The sequence below is a fragment of the Bidens hawaiensis genome, unplaced genomic scaffold (assembly GCF_021521415.1).
Source record: "Bidens hawaiensis isolate Kalapana, Puna unplaced genomic scaffold, B.hawaiensis_p1.1 tig00057079_1, whole genome shotgun sequence".
Lineage (NCBI taxonomy): Eukaryota > Viridiplantae > Streptophyta > Magnoliopsida > Asterales > Asteraceae > Bidens > Bidens hawaiensis.
The window spans coordinates 20,650-36,213 of NW_027500309.1; the positions used below are offsets into that span (position 1 = coordinate 20,650).

General features: G+C 33.6%; 1 protein-coding gene across 1 annotated transcript; it reads left to right on the top strand.

Moving 5' to 3' along the window:
* The first annotated feature begins 3,957 nt into the window (after nucleotides 1–3,957).
* Nucleotides 3,958–6,934, top strand: LOC143601773 (uncharacterized). Its single transcript, XM_077079081.1, has 4 exons — nucleotides 3,958–4,429; nucleotides 4,915–5,753; nucleotides 5,840–6,058; nucleotides 6,571–6,934. Exons 1-4 carry the CDS (start codon nucleotides 3,958–3,960, stop codon nucleotides 6,766–6,768), a joined length of 1,728 nt encoding a protein of 575 aa, XP_076935196.1. The 3' UTR covers nucleotides 6,769–6,934.
* Nucleotides 6,935–15,564: the final 8,630 nt, after the last annotated feature.

Below are 15,564 nucleotides of genomic sequence, written 5' to 3' on the forward strand. Positions count from 1 at the left end.
AACTATGAGGTAAAATCATTGAATAATCCTTGAGTAGGTCAACAGCAGAAGTTAAACCTAATCAACAACTATAAACTATTCTAGAATCATCATCATATATCATATGCGTAATACCTCACATTGCATGAATTCCTGGAGAATTAACAGTTTCTTCCACAAATCACAATCAATCAATGAATCCTGTACGGACAAACAAAAACATTCAAAATCAACAGCTCGTAACGATTATAAAAGGAATTATAAATGATGCGATTGGATTGATAAAAACGGAAAGAGGACGAACATGAAGTGTGTTTGTGGAGATGCAAATGCTCGGGTTTTGTTGGATTGATTATATCGCATGCAAATGGATAATTGATTCTAACAGAAACAAACTATAAAATATATATTTATATCAAATGATATTATTATATTTATTATCTATACTATATGTATAAAGCAATTTTTAAAATGTACCAGACTTGCTGCTTTTAATACAAACTTTAATGCACAAGATTAAGGCATTTTAGGGGCGATGTTGTATTTTGACAATTTTGTCTTTTAGCATAACCAAAATCATGTACAGTTTATTTTTAAATTATTAAAAAATAATTACAAGTTTTGTCCTTTAACTTTAATCATATTTTGTTAATTTATATAATAGTTACATATATACCCCTTATTTTAAACCAACTAACCCGACGACGTTTAAACGTTTATAATTTTTTCACACGTTAATATTTTTTTAAAAACATTATGCCATAAAAACGAGTATTTTATTCTCTTTAATGTGAGTATGATATTGCTATAGTTTTTTCATTTTAAAAACTAAACGTGTTACGTGATTACCATTAAAGACCGACAAACGAATCGGGCGGTTTCGGTTGTTCAGGTCATGGGTCTAAAAGGTTAAGGTTGGAATGAGTCGATACAAAAAGGTTAATTTGGTTTGGGTCGGGACGAGTTTGGGTTGAAAGGGGTCAAGTCATAACGAATTTCGGTTAGAACATTGTTAAGTGAAACGAGTTGGGGGTCAAAACGAGTTCAATGTAGCGTTACGTGCGCACCAACACCTGACTGAGCGTGCACAATCGTTGTGTGACGTGCTTACTAACACCGGTTAAGATTCCAATGCCGCAATACGAGCATACTATCGCCGTGTTACGCGCATACTATTGTTGAGTCACGCACATACAGAAACAGTAACACCGGTTACGCATCCGATGTCATGTTTGCGTGCAACCTCGCCGCATCGCGCAGGCACGCAACTAGTATGTAACGAAAATCCTCTTGAAAATGCAAACGTCTCGTCTCGTATAGTTATTAAAAACACAAGTGAATTTAAAGAAAAACGAGGTAACGAACCGAATTTCATCGGTATCAGCTATGTTTATTTCAATATGTATTGGTTACCTTCGTTACGTTAATGAAACTTATGGTTGGTAAAACCCGGGTGTTGCGGCAGCAACTGAATCAAAGGTGTAGATCAACGCTCTCAGATGTCGTGTACGTCTTGTACGATAAGACATTAGCGTATTGCATCTTTTCTCTATATGTATTATATAAATAATAAATTAGTAGTTTCTAGATAAACGTGTAATTAATTATAAATTTTTATTAAAAATAAGTTTGAAATGAGATATAATAATCAAGTAAACAAATTTCTAGTATTTTAAAACCTTAAAGTGAACAAATAAAACTATAAAATTAACGGAATAGGAAAGATTTTAAGGGGTTTAAAAAATTGTAAGCTTAAATTTATGTGTTTTGTCTATAGATTTATATATTTATTCATATATAATTATATCTAAAATAAATAAAAAAATATTCGAGCCGAACCGAACCGAGCATACCTTTGCTCGTTGCTTGGCTCGTTTTCAAAATGAACCGAGCAGAGGGGCTCGTTTACAATCGAGTGAAAAAACGAGCGAGCATTTTCCGAGCAATTTTCGAGTGAGCGGTGAACGAGTTCGAGCGACGAGCGGTTTGGACGGCCCTATGTGGGTGTACGCTCTCGTAAATATTAAAAAGGACTTTCTGATGTCGATTTTCTTTTTACGGTATTTCTTATTCGTCTTGTTTTTTTATCCAAGTTATGAAGATTAATGCATACCTCAATTATATCTAGAGAAGACTTGATATTGCTCTAATATTTGTGATAGCCGTTTAAAGTGGCTCTATTAACCGCTAGTCACATGGTGGTTACGTTCATTTTTAAGGGATTTTCCAAGCTAAAATTTGGTGCCTCTTTATTGTTACATATTTGTTTGGGTTGTTTTTTTGTTACATCTAAAATACCTTTTTTATTTGCATTCTAACTAGTTCAGTAGAACTGGAAATGTTTAGCCAAAAAAAGATTAACATCGCTATGTTGTGTAACATTTTGTGGCTGCATGGTGTTTTGGTTTCCATAGCATGTGTGGTCAAAACTACACCTTGGCATGTGTTTTACCCTAAACCGATTTTATATTTACCTTAATAACCAACTTTAAATTTAAAATTAAAATTATAAGCCGCACTTCTAATCATTTATTTCAAAATTTTAATAATTACAACATATTATTTATTACATTTTTAAAGGTTGTATAATGTGTGTACATTTATGTAATGAGTTTGGGTAACCGGGTGGGTATCAACTACCCAAACCCACATAAATGTGTAAAAATTAATCTTATTAGACCAAAAGTAGTGAAGAAAGTTTTCGGGCGTCTTGATCCGAGCGTCGGAGACCCCCCCCTGGCGTTTTGGGAGTAAAAGTTTCTCCCAACGTTACGTATAAAACATTATATGGGAATGTAGGTGGGGACGAGAAACGATATTGGGGGAGTTATATTTATTTTTGGATTAATTATGCTATGTACGAAGAGCTTGGCGCACAAGAAGTTTATAGAGTGAGGGATGTTTATCGCGAGTGTTTGAAGTTGATTCCACATAACAAGTTTTTATTCGCTAAGATTTGGTTATTGGCTGCCCAGTTTGAGATCAGGAAGTTGAATCTCTCGGGTGCGCGTTCAATTCTTAGTAATACAACTGGAATTGCACCTAAAGATAAGGTATTCGACAAGTACATTGAGATTGAATTGCGACTTGGCAACATAGATCGTTGTCGGAAACTGTATGAAAAGTATCTCGAGTGGTTGCCTGAAAACTGCTATGCATGGAGCAGGTATGTTGAGCCATGTTGTCAATAACTGGTTTCAAGATCAAGTTATGTTGTCACTGAAAATTGGGGAATGACTATATATAATAAAAGAAGAAAACGTTTATTAGATGAAAAATTCACCCCTAATAATATTGAAAATTTGCAACGACTTAATGAAATAACTGTAAAAAAAATGGACTACAATTATGCTCAAGGATATCAACGTGTAAGCCAACGCATTAAGAATATCGATGTAGCATATCACGTAATCAAATTGACATGATAATTAAAAGTAGCGCCTCGCACTATTATACTTAACATCTCATTTATATAATATTAATAATGATTACCAATATTTATGGAACTTGCGCTGCTATCATTCAACTAATTAAAAGAGTGTCACATTCCCGTATTGATGTTCCCAGTAATAGTAAGTCGTAGTATGAGTGAATGTTGGTTGTTATAGTTATTTAGGTAAAAATATATAAAACAAATAAGAGTAACATATATAGGATGACACATAAATATAAAAAGAATATAATAATAATAATAATAAATTTAAATTAAACCGCCAAGTAACTAATATAAATAAACAGGTGGGATTTATTATTATTATTATTATTATTATTATTATTATTATTGTTTATTGTTTTCTTTCCCCCTAAACCCTAAACCCCATTCGCTTGACACTCAAATTCAATCCAATCGATTGATTAATCAATCAATCATCATCCTGCTAGGGTTTAGTAAAATCGATTTAGGTTTATTATCGATAATCGATTAATCAATCAAGGGTTTCTCAATCGATTTCGTTCAGTAACAGAGAATAGAATACAATGGCAAGTAATAACAATAGTTTTCTTCCCCGAGCTGTTAAGGTCAAGAACAAATCCCCTGCCCCGGTTCAAATTACAGCCGAGCAGATCCTTCGTGAGGCCAGAGACCGTCAGGAACCCCGACCCTCAACCCAAAACATAACCGACACATCCGAACTCGCTGACCACCGCCTCCGCAAACATAAAGAGTTCGAAGACTCGGTCCGGTGGAACAAAAACATCTGGGTCAAGTACGCCAACTGGGAGGAGTCGCATCATGATTTCGACCGAGCCAGGTCTGTCTGGGAGCGCGCACTCGAAGGCGATCACAGAGACCACACAATGTGGCTCAGGTATGCCCTTTTCGAGATGGAAAACAAATTCATTGAGCGAGCCAGGAACGTTTGGGACCGCTCCGTTACTCTTTTGCCCAGGGTGGATCAGCTCTGGTATAAATATATTCACATGGAGGAGATGATCGGAAACATTGCAGGTATACCATCTACATTGATTTCGATGTCGGTTTTTGCCTTAATTATTATTATTATTATTATTATTATTATTATTATTATTATTATTATTATTATTATTATTATGTTAGGTTGCATAGTTAGTTAGTTTATATATCTCTAAGCATTGAATTGAATTGAAATTACTACTACTTTAACCAACAAACATTAGCCTGCCTGAGATTGATTGTGTGTGAGAAACTGCAATCAAACAATCAATAAATAATAAACAATTTGTGAGAAGAAAGTTCAATCAATCAATCAATAAATGATTAAACATTTAATTAAGGTTGTCTGTTTGTTTTGCTAGTTAGTTACTTATAATATATTAATAGTTACTTAATGTATTAATTAATTAATAATGTATGGATGGTCTCAAGATTACCAACAGTTTTAGGTTTTGCTAGTGGCATTTGGATTTTTAAGTTTATGCATATATTTATTTATACACATCCTTTGCTCTTTGCAGGCGCTAGGCAAATTTTTGAAAGATGGATGACTTGGAAACCCGACCAACAAGCGTGGCTATCGTATGTTAAGTTCGAGTTAAGGTACAATGAAACTGAACTCGCACGCGCACTTTACGAAAGATTTGTTCTGCACACACCGAAAGTTGGTTCATGGATCCGCTATGCCAAGTTCGAGATGAAAAATGGGGAGATCGCCCGAGCGCGAAACTGTTACGAAAGGGCCGTTGATAGACTGGCGGGCGATGAAGAGGCCGAAACATTATATGTTTCGTTTGCGGATTTCGAAGAAAGGTGCAATGAAACTGATCGAGCAAGATGCATCTACAAGTTTGCTCTTGATCACGTCCCAAAGGGTCGCGCCGAGGATCTATGCGTAAGGTTTGTTGGGTTTGAGAAGCGATATGGTGATCGCGAGGGTGTCGAAGACGCAGTCGTCGGTAAAAGGCGCTTTCAGTACGAGGAGCAGGTTGGGAAGAGGCCTTTCGATTATGACACATGGTTTGATTACATCAAACTTGAGGAAAGTGTCGGGAACAAACCGGGAATTCGCGAGGTTTACGAAAGAGCGATTGCGAACGTGCCTCCCGCTGACGAGAAACGATATTGGCAGAGATACATTTATTTTTGTATTAACTATGCTTTGTATGAAGAGCTTGGCGCACAAGATGTTTCTAGAGCGAGGGGCGTTTATCGCGCGTGTTTGAAGTTGATTCCACATAGCAAGTTTTCATTCGCTAAGATTTGGTTATTGGCTGCCCAGTTTGAGATCAGACAGTTGAATCTCTCGGGTGCGCGTTCAATTCTCGGTAATGCAATTGGAATTGCACCGAAAGATAAGGTATGTTATTATTAGACTTTATGACTTTATTCTAATTACTGCTGTCTACTTTGGTCTGACCTTGTTTAATGTAACTGAACAAGCAGGTATTCAAGAAGTGCATTGAGATTGAGCTGCAGCTTGGCAACATAGATCGTTGTCGGAAACTATATGAAAAGTATCTCGAGTGGTTGCCTGAAAACTGCTATGCGTGGAGCAAGTATGCTGAGCTGGAGATATCTTTGAGTGAAACCGAGCGGGCCCGGGCAATTTTTGAGCTTGCGGTTGCACAACCTGCACTTGACATGCCAGAGATGCTGTGGAAGGTAAATGCCTCTATTATATGTTTAGTGTCTTAAAACATGCATTCGTTAAAGTTTCTTTTATTTGGTTTAACATCATTGTTAGGCTTGAAACAAAAATAAAATGTGGTCTGCTTTGCACTTGGAAGTTTTACATCTTTCTTTATGTCTGTTTTTTAAGGCCGAATTTCTAAATGTGATATGAATAAAAACATCTGCAAACTTTAGGGACTGCCATGGTAATATTGTATTGGTTTTTTTATGTTAGGTATTAATTGAATATAGTTTATGTGTTTATATGTTGATTGAAGTTTGTATATAATTCTGGATGTAGATGTTTCATAATCTGCAAAATAAATGATATACTTCATGCTTGGAAAATTTGTGTATATTTGATGACATGTGAAATTGGGTTTGGGATATAGTTTGTTTTAAGGGTGATTTATATTGTTACAAAAGTTGTATGAAATTTGAACCAGTGTGGTGTTTGACAACAAATCAACTAGCGTATATTTATTATATTCAATTTTCTGCAGGCATACATTGACTTTGAGACAGCAGAAGGTGAATTTGAAAGAACAAGACTACTACACGAGAGGCTTTTGGACCGTACAGAGAAACTGAAGAAGAGAAGACGGCTTGAATCTGATGACGGTGCTGCTGCTGCGTCTAATATGAAGATCTTGGAGCAAGCATACAAGTGGAAAAAGCAGAAGGTTTTAGATGATGAATGATATAGGTTATTTGAAATGAATGATGTGTGTTTGCATCTGTTTTGATGAGACTTTGAAACTGTTTTAACTGGACTGTGTAAATATAAGCTGATGTGACTAGCCTTACCAGTAGCAACCTTTGATTATCAAGATTATGGTGATTGTTTCCTTGTTATCCTATATAGTTTAGCTCTTGTAATTGTTTCCTTTGGTTGTTTGTGATTATGGTGTTTGTTTCCTTTTGTCTAGTTTTAAATAAACCCATATACAAATTATTTTTGTCCCATCAACAGATTAGTTGAGGATAAGAGTTATCCAAACAAACATATCTAGATCTTCAATCAAATAACCTTGAAAGTATTGGGTTTTAACCTTAAACGTACTATTAGGTCTTAACCTTGAAAGTATTAAGTTTTAACATTGAACGTATTAGGTTTTAAAAAAGATTATACTTCGTGAACTCAATTCAATCCTTAATAACAAAATTTTAAACATTGATCGGACAATTTTCGGGATATTTTGTTTAAAGATTGCAGGTGCTTCACTTTTTATTAGAGTAAATCATATACAACAACAATATTGCATACACAAATATCACACAACCTAGAAAAATATAAATACGAAACGAGATTTAGCGTGGTTTGATTTGAGCAAGGGCTTTACAACCATAGGCTGCAACTAGGTTATTTCATTAATAATATGTAAATATTTCCATAGCGTATTGATTTACAAAAGTAGACTAGGACTAGCCGACTAAAGAATAGAAAGAATAAACATGGGTTTAAGCTCAAAACCCAGAACCTTTACAAAACTAACACAAACAAAATCATATTGATGCATTTATTGCATATCTAAATTAAAATAAAAGTTATAAAAAATGTAACTATTTATACGATGTTTCATAGCTTAGATGGTTAAGATAAGCATTCAAAGACTTCAATTTTAAAAAGAAGCTCATCTATTTAAATCTATATCCCTACTTTCTAGTAAAAACATATATGTTGTGCCCACTTATCCCTCTCATTCTCACAAGTGTTTAAAAATTTATATTGTTATTCATTTATTAAATACATTTAAATATAAATTTAATAATGGTTAATTTAATCTTCTTATCTTTCCTAATTCCTAGTTTAATAAATTAACACCCGTTAGGCCGTTAAATTAGTTTAAAAGGTCAAGGTATATCAGAAAATTATAAATTTTATAAATTCATCTATTTAGTTTTTCTTATCTTTAAATTTTAGCAAAATTCATTTTATAGACATTATATAATATGGGTCAAGTTATTTTACAAAGACTAACAAAAATGAGAAGTGCGAGAAACCATAAATAATTGACATGTGTCAGCTGTCAAGTAGAGACCAAAAGAAAAAAAATGTATAAAAGTAATAGGTTATATTTTCTCTCACCACATGAAAGTCACATGTAAATACCCTCATCATTTTAGAACGTTTATAACTTTTTCGTATGATATTTTTTTTTAAAAAGAAAATTCATCGTAATAACAATCGTTTTTTTAATCTTTAATATGTATACGATTTTGTTATATGAAATATAAAACAAAAATTACGTCATTGTGTATTTTCGCACGTCACCGTGTCTTTTCGCTTATCATTGTGTTTTTTCGTCAATTGTGTCTTTTAACTCATCATTATGTATTTTTAAATACCAATAACACCGTTGTGTCTTTCAATTTATCATTATGATTTTTTTATATTTGGGTTTTTTGTAGTTTAAAATGGTTCTCATAGTTCTCAATTTCAAAAAAGTTATCTCATTCTAAAGTTAATATTTTTTTTTGAACGACCAACTAAGTAACGCCGGGTACTCCGTACGCGGCCCCCATTGGCTAAAGTAGCCCGAGCCAGCCACTAGTCCGGACGGACGAAGCCCCTAGCGTCCACCTATTGAGGGATTCACCGGATAAAACCCGACCCTCACGCCTGCCAAACGACAGGACAGCGAGTAGACGGTAAAACCAGGTGAGATCAGGACTCGAACCTTGGCAAGCCAGGGTTATCTTTCATATCTTCCATATAAATTCGTGTTAATGAGGTTTGAACACCCTACCTCTTACTATAAAGTCAGTGCTCTACCGTTGAGTCATAGCCAATTTATTCTAAAGTTAATATTTAATAATTTGTTTAAATATAAATCTTTTCATTTGATGTGAACTTGAAAAGAGAACAATTGGGGGCCAATGACTTATGTGAACCTGCAAAGCCAGAAAACGCGGCATGTCAAGTACTGGTATTTATTTTATAAAATTGTAATAATAATAAATAAGCACAACCCATGGCGGCACGTACCAAATCGTTAGTGTAAACACAGTAAAAAAAACCGCGCTAAAATCTATGTGAAACCCACCTATCACGTTGCGGCAAGGGCGTTGAACATTTGAACCGTCAAAAAACTGCGTCGAATATGTGTACAACTTTAGAGCGTACATAGGTTAGAAGACTTGCACGTTAACATACAAAACTCCGTTTAGACAAAATTACCCCGTAATGCAAATCAAATAAGTATGTCGGAATGGTATATTTGAGATTTTTTTAAACATCACATTTTAAAAGTTATAGAAAAATAAAACTTATGAATTAAACACTTAAAAAGCTTGTAATTGGCCAAATTAAAAATAAATTAATTATACGTATGGTCCATGTGATTTAGGTCAAATTTTAGATTTTGTTTATACGGTTTAAAAGTTGCATTTTTAGTCCCTAAAACAACTTCTTTTTCTTTCATCCCTAGTTCAAAAAAGTTGTTAATTTAACTCTATTAATTACCCTGTTGCCCTCATAATGAACTTGAATCGAGCAATGCTCATTAGCGGCAACAAGTATATTCATATTGGCTTCTTTATTTGCGTTCCTGTAATTTAAAATAGAACATTTTTTTAGAACATGGATAATGAGTTATTCATCTCCATCCTTTTAATTTAGTTAAAATCATCGTCTTTACTCATGTTTTAAAAATCTCTTACATGTAATTCCTCATTCATAACTTTATTTAATTAGACAATAAGTTTTTATCTTTTTTTAATATGACGTGACTTGAACCCGTACTAATTTGATGAAGATAAACACTAAAAGTCACTAGACCAAGAGACCATTAACATTTTATAGAATCAAGAGTTAAGTCTTTAAATTAAAATACAACTTTAGAGAATGGATGAATTGTTTTATATAGCATAAAAGAAAATTCAAATTATTGAGATTAAAATGTTATATGAAATGGGGATATGAGTGATCTCATTAAAAAAGACCCTACGTTACTTGCTTCAAATATATCTTTATTGTATTAAATGTTATTTCCTTATTAAGCTTTGATAGTTGTCTTAGTGGTGATGCTTTTTTATGGAAATTTGACCAAAAGTGAAGAGAACAGGGTTGATAGACTTTTGAATAAACGTGGTTACCATTTGAATTGAAATCAATTTGGATGTTGCCAAGCAAAAACCCTTAACAATATTGAGAAAACTTGTGATTTAAGAAAGAAATCTTAAACACGTTAAATTTATTTATAGGAATAGAGGTAGATAAAAATAGATGTAATTTTTCATGAGTTTCCATTTTACAATAAATAAACTTTTCCTTAAGTGGTCATGGTAGATCTATATATATGCTGAGTCATGGTAGATCTATATATCTGCGGAACCACTATAGCTAATTAGCTATGGTAAAATATATCCCTACTTTATTGAGGCATGGGATGGACCTTTGATTTAGGGAGTGTTTGTGTGACATTCGTCAAAATTCAAATATCGATTTGTATTCGTGTTGTAAACTTTTATTATGCAAACCCGACTCAACATTTTGTTTCCTTATTTAATTATTATATACTTCGCTCATCAATAAATCATCGATGTTTGTCATATTATAGAGTCTTCAAGAAAAACATAAGTGGTTCAAACTAATTTCGTTAAGTTGTTATAAACTTTGAGAACCTTTAAACTTGTTTTAAACAAAATACCAAACTTGGAGGACCTGTTCTGAAAATATGCAATATATATATATAAAAACTTTAAACAATCAAATCCTAAAGATAAACTAAACATCACCAGCCGCCTCCCATATTCCCAGCCGATTTCCGGCGACTTCGCACCTCCGGCGACCCCACCATCCCGGCCGCCGTCCCCCTGCCGGCCACTACCGCAACCGCAGCCACCTTTTCCGGCCATCACCTCCGAAACATCACCACCACCCATCCTTTCCCCCTCGCGTTCCGGCAGCCCCCCTTTCCCCCTTTTGTTTGCGTTTTTCCGGCAAACCCGGATTCTGGCGAGAAGCCGCGACGGCACTCCGGCACCGCAGCTCCGCCTCTCTTTCTCTCTCGGTTTCTCTCTTTCTCTCTCGGCCTTTCTCTCTCAGTCTCTCTCTCTATTCGGCTCACTCTCTCCGTCTCTCTCTCATCTCCGGTGGATTTCGGCTCGGTTCATTCCCGGTATCGAGCCACGACTCGTGAACACGAAAAAGGTATATAATTTGGGTGTTGGTGTTACTAAACTTCATATATTGATTATCGGATTTAAGTTCGTTAACAACCGGTTTTATATATTTGGTTATATACGTTGAAACGAGTTGGTTTGGTATGAAATTGGTTTGAATTGGGTAAAAGATGAACGATCGGGTAATAGATATATCAAGTTTCTTATGGGTTTTATTAACAATTGTTTACCTTGGTTTCGGTTGAGTTTGTACATAAATTGTTAAACTAGAGGTATCGGGTTCGGGTCTCATCTTAGACCGGTTTTAATGTTATTTTACACTTAACAAATCTCGGTTACTATTAGTGTTAATATTTCTACATAAAATTATTATTAGTATTATTATGTTAAACTTACTATATATGCATTCATTTTTAATATTATTATTAGTATCATTATTCTTATAATTATTAAAGTTGTTATTATTAATAAAAGATCATATTATTATTATTATTTAGTAAAATTATATTATTATCATTTTTTTATTAACAATAATATTATTATATTTATTTATGAATTCGTTTAGAAATCAAACCGACGTCGAGTATGGTATCATTATTTACTATCAATATTATTTATTTATTATTATTATTTTTATCAACAACATTATAGTTAATACTAAGATTTCTATTCTATAACTATTAATATTAGTAGTAATAATAATAATTATTGTTATAATTACTATACTATATTAGTATTATTGGAAAATAATTATTGTTATTATTATTATTATCATTATTATCCTATATATATGAAGATAACATATTCTAAAATTATTATTACCATTTCTATCTTTATCATTAATAATATTATTATAATCTTTATTATCAATCCATTTTTTATAGAAATCGAACCCTTGATTTAAAACCCGTCTTGTTTCTATTTTTGATATTGGTTTAGTTATTTAAAAGCCCAATAAAATAATAATATTTTATCTTAACTTATCAATCAAGTACGAGTCCCTAATCGTTAACAAACTAACCGGTAACCCGATTAACAACCAAACCTTCTTGTCCAATGTTTCAAATATAGTTTCACTAAAGTTCAAGTTCATTAATAAATATTATGTTATTTATTTTAGCTAAGGTGTTTATCGTTTCAAGTCGGATCTGTTCGTTTACCGTTCGAGCTTCATTTATTTATCTATTTATTTCTCGGTTCGTCAGTCGAGGTGAGTACTTTCATACCCCTTTTTCCATCTTCCGTTTTGGGGTGACATTTCATACTTATTAAACTAAATGCTTTATTTACTTGAAATCTAAACCCACAAACGTGATTGTATACTTTACTTGAATAATTGCTTGATTTGGTGTTCTATGTTTTATGCTATGTGCCTATGTGTTTATCGCTTTCTGTCATGGGGAAGTCTATAAATCCGTGATCTATCTGGTATTCTCTTATAGCACGGTGTCGTTAACGTAATGCAATTAACGATATTCTATTAAATCCTAGACTACTTGGCAACCCCTTGTAGCTAGGTGGCGCTAACGTAATTTTATTAGCGATTGTCAATTTATCCAAGTTGTTGCTTTTATTTATTGTTTTGTATACAAGTTTTGTGGCTTTTTACTACTATATACTTATATGCTCAAACTTATGAATTGCTCACCAACCTTTGTGTTGACAAACTTTATTTTATGAAATGTTACAGGTTTGACTTTTGTTGACTCGAGGACTTGATGAAAACTTCACCAAGACTATTAGGGTATTAGTAAAACGAACAATATAAATTGCTACTTGTATTCAACTTGTTGGTGTGGACGAGATGTGTTGTTTATTGATTCGTTGAAATAAAATGAGTTGAATAAATATTGTCACTTTAAATAGTGTCTTGTGTATTTGTCCAATCACGTTGCACCCCGGCATGTATCGCCTTTTGTCGGGGTGTGACAGTTTGGAATTTCTTATTTTTACCTTCTTATAACTTATAATGAGACGTCATATAAGTCACAAGTGTGTGACTTATTAATATTTCCTCTCACATAATAAGAAAACTCAAATGTTTTTTTTAACTTACATAAGTTATAAGTCGTAAGTAGGTAAAAATAAGAAAATTTCAAACACCCCTTAATTGATTTTATCTAGGTTTTTGTGTGTGTGTGTGTGTGTTTAGCATGTAATTATCAACAGTCAAAAGTTCAAAATTTAGTTGGATAACTTTTACAAGGTCATGAGTCAATAGTGAAATGATAAAGGTAGAAATTTGGTATTTCATGTGACACATTTGATTCATGCCTCCATTATTTAGTCTTAGCGGCACTGAGTGATGATGTGAGACTAGACGAATATGCGACGTTCATTAGTTCCCTCCTAAAACTAAATGAGTTTACCTCACGGTACTGCCGTGCCTTTAGGCGAGCGTTCACTTACGTTAGCCTTAGATGAGGGTTTTCCCCAGATCGAAAGACAGTGTATTTTAATATGGCAAATTTAGCCAATAACCAATTTGAAAGATTCGTTAGACGTTAAAAAAAATACTTTTATGAGAAAAATAGAAAGTAATTTGTTTTGTTTTTCTAAGGTCAACTATTATTATAATGGGTTAACTCTTAGTTTAAATTTGGGTTGTAACGAACGGGCCAGATAATCACTATACCCCCCAACAAGTTTGAACAAGTCAAAATAATAATATTATTATTATTATTATTATCATTAAACATGCACCAATCAGCCGGTGTCCCGATGATTGAGTGCTATGTGCCTTATGTCCAAGGCTTGATGCAAAACTACTATCGAGCCGGGGGTCTCACCGGAAGCAGTCTCTATATCCCCATGGGATAGAGGTAAGGCTGTCTACATCTTACCCTACTCAGACCCTACCATAGCATTGCTATTGGTGGGATATACTGAGTACGATGATGATGATGATGATGATGATGATGATGATGATGATGATGATGATGATGATGATGATGATGATGATGATGATGATGATGTGATGATGATGATGATGATGATGATGATGATGATGATGATGATGATGATGATGATGATGATGATGATGATGATGATGATGATGATGATGATGATGATGATGATGATGATGATGATGATGATGATGATGATGATGATGATGATGATGATGATGATGATGATGATGAGATGATGATGATGATGATGATGATGATGATGATGATGATGATGATGATGATGATGATGATGATGATGATGATGATGATGATGATGATGATGATGATGATGATGATGATGATGATGATGATGATGATGATGATGATGATGATGATGATGATGATGATGATGATGATGATGATGATGATGATGATGATGATGATGATGATGATGATGATGATGATGATGATGATGATGATGATGATGATGATGATGATGATGATGATGATGATGATGATGATGATGATGATGATGATGATGATGATGATGATGATGATGATGATGATGATGATGATGATGATGATGATGATGATGATGATGATGATGATGATGATGATGATGATGATGATGATGATGATGATGATGATGATGATGATGATGATGATGATGATGATGATGATGATGATGATGATGATGATGATGATGATGATGATGATGATGATGATGATGATGATGATGATGATGATGATGATGATGATGATGATGATGATGATGATGATGATGATGATGATGATGATGATGATGATGATGATGATGATGATGATGATGATGATGATGATGATGATGATGATGATGATGATGATGATGATGATGATGATGATGATGATGATGATGATGATGATGATGATGATGATGATGATGATGATGATGATGATGATGATGATGATGATGATGATGATGATGATGATGATGATGATGATGATGATGATGATGATGATGATGATGATGATGATGATGATGATGATGATGATGATGATGATGATGATGATGATGATGATGATGATGATGATGATGATGATGATGATGATGATGATGATGATGATGATGATGATGATGATGATGATGATGATGATGATGATGATGATGATGATGATGATGATGATGATGATGATGATGATGATGATGATGATGATGATGATGATGATGATGATGATGATGATGATGATGATGATGATGATGATGATGATGATGATGATGATGATGATGATGATGATGATGATGATGATGATGATGATGATGATGATGATGATGATGATGATGATGATGATGATGATGATGATGATGATGATGATGATGATGATGATGATGATGATGATATGATGATGATGATGATGATGATGATGATGATGATGATGATGATGATGATGATGATGATGATGATGATGATGATGATGATGATGATGATGATGATGATGATGATG

Coding starts and splice junctions, on each gene's coding strand:
- LOC143601773 (XM_077079081.1), top strand. CDS start 3,958: ATGGCAAGTAATAACAATAGTTTTCTTCCCCGAGCTGTTAAGGTCAAG. Junction 4,430..4,914: donor GATGATCGGAAACATTGCAG/GTATACCATCTA, acceptor TGCTCTTTGCAG/GCGCTAGGCAAATTTTTGAA. Junction 6,059..6,570: donor TGCCAGAGATGCTGTGGAAG/GTAAATGCCTCT, acceptor AATTTTCTGCAG/GCATACATTGACTTTGAGAC.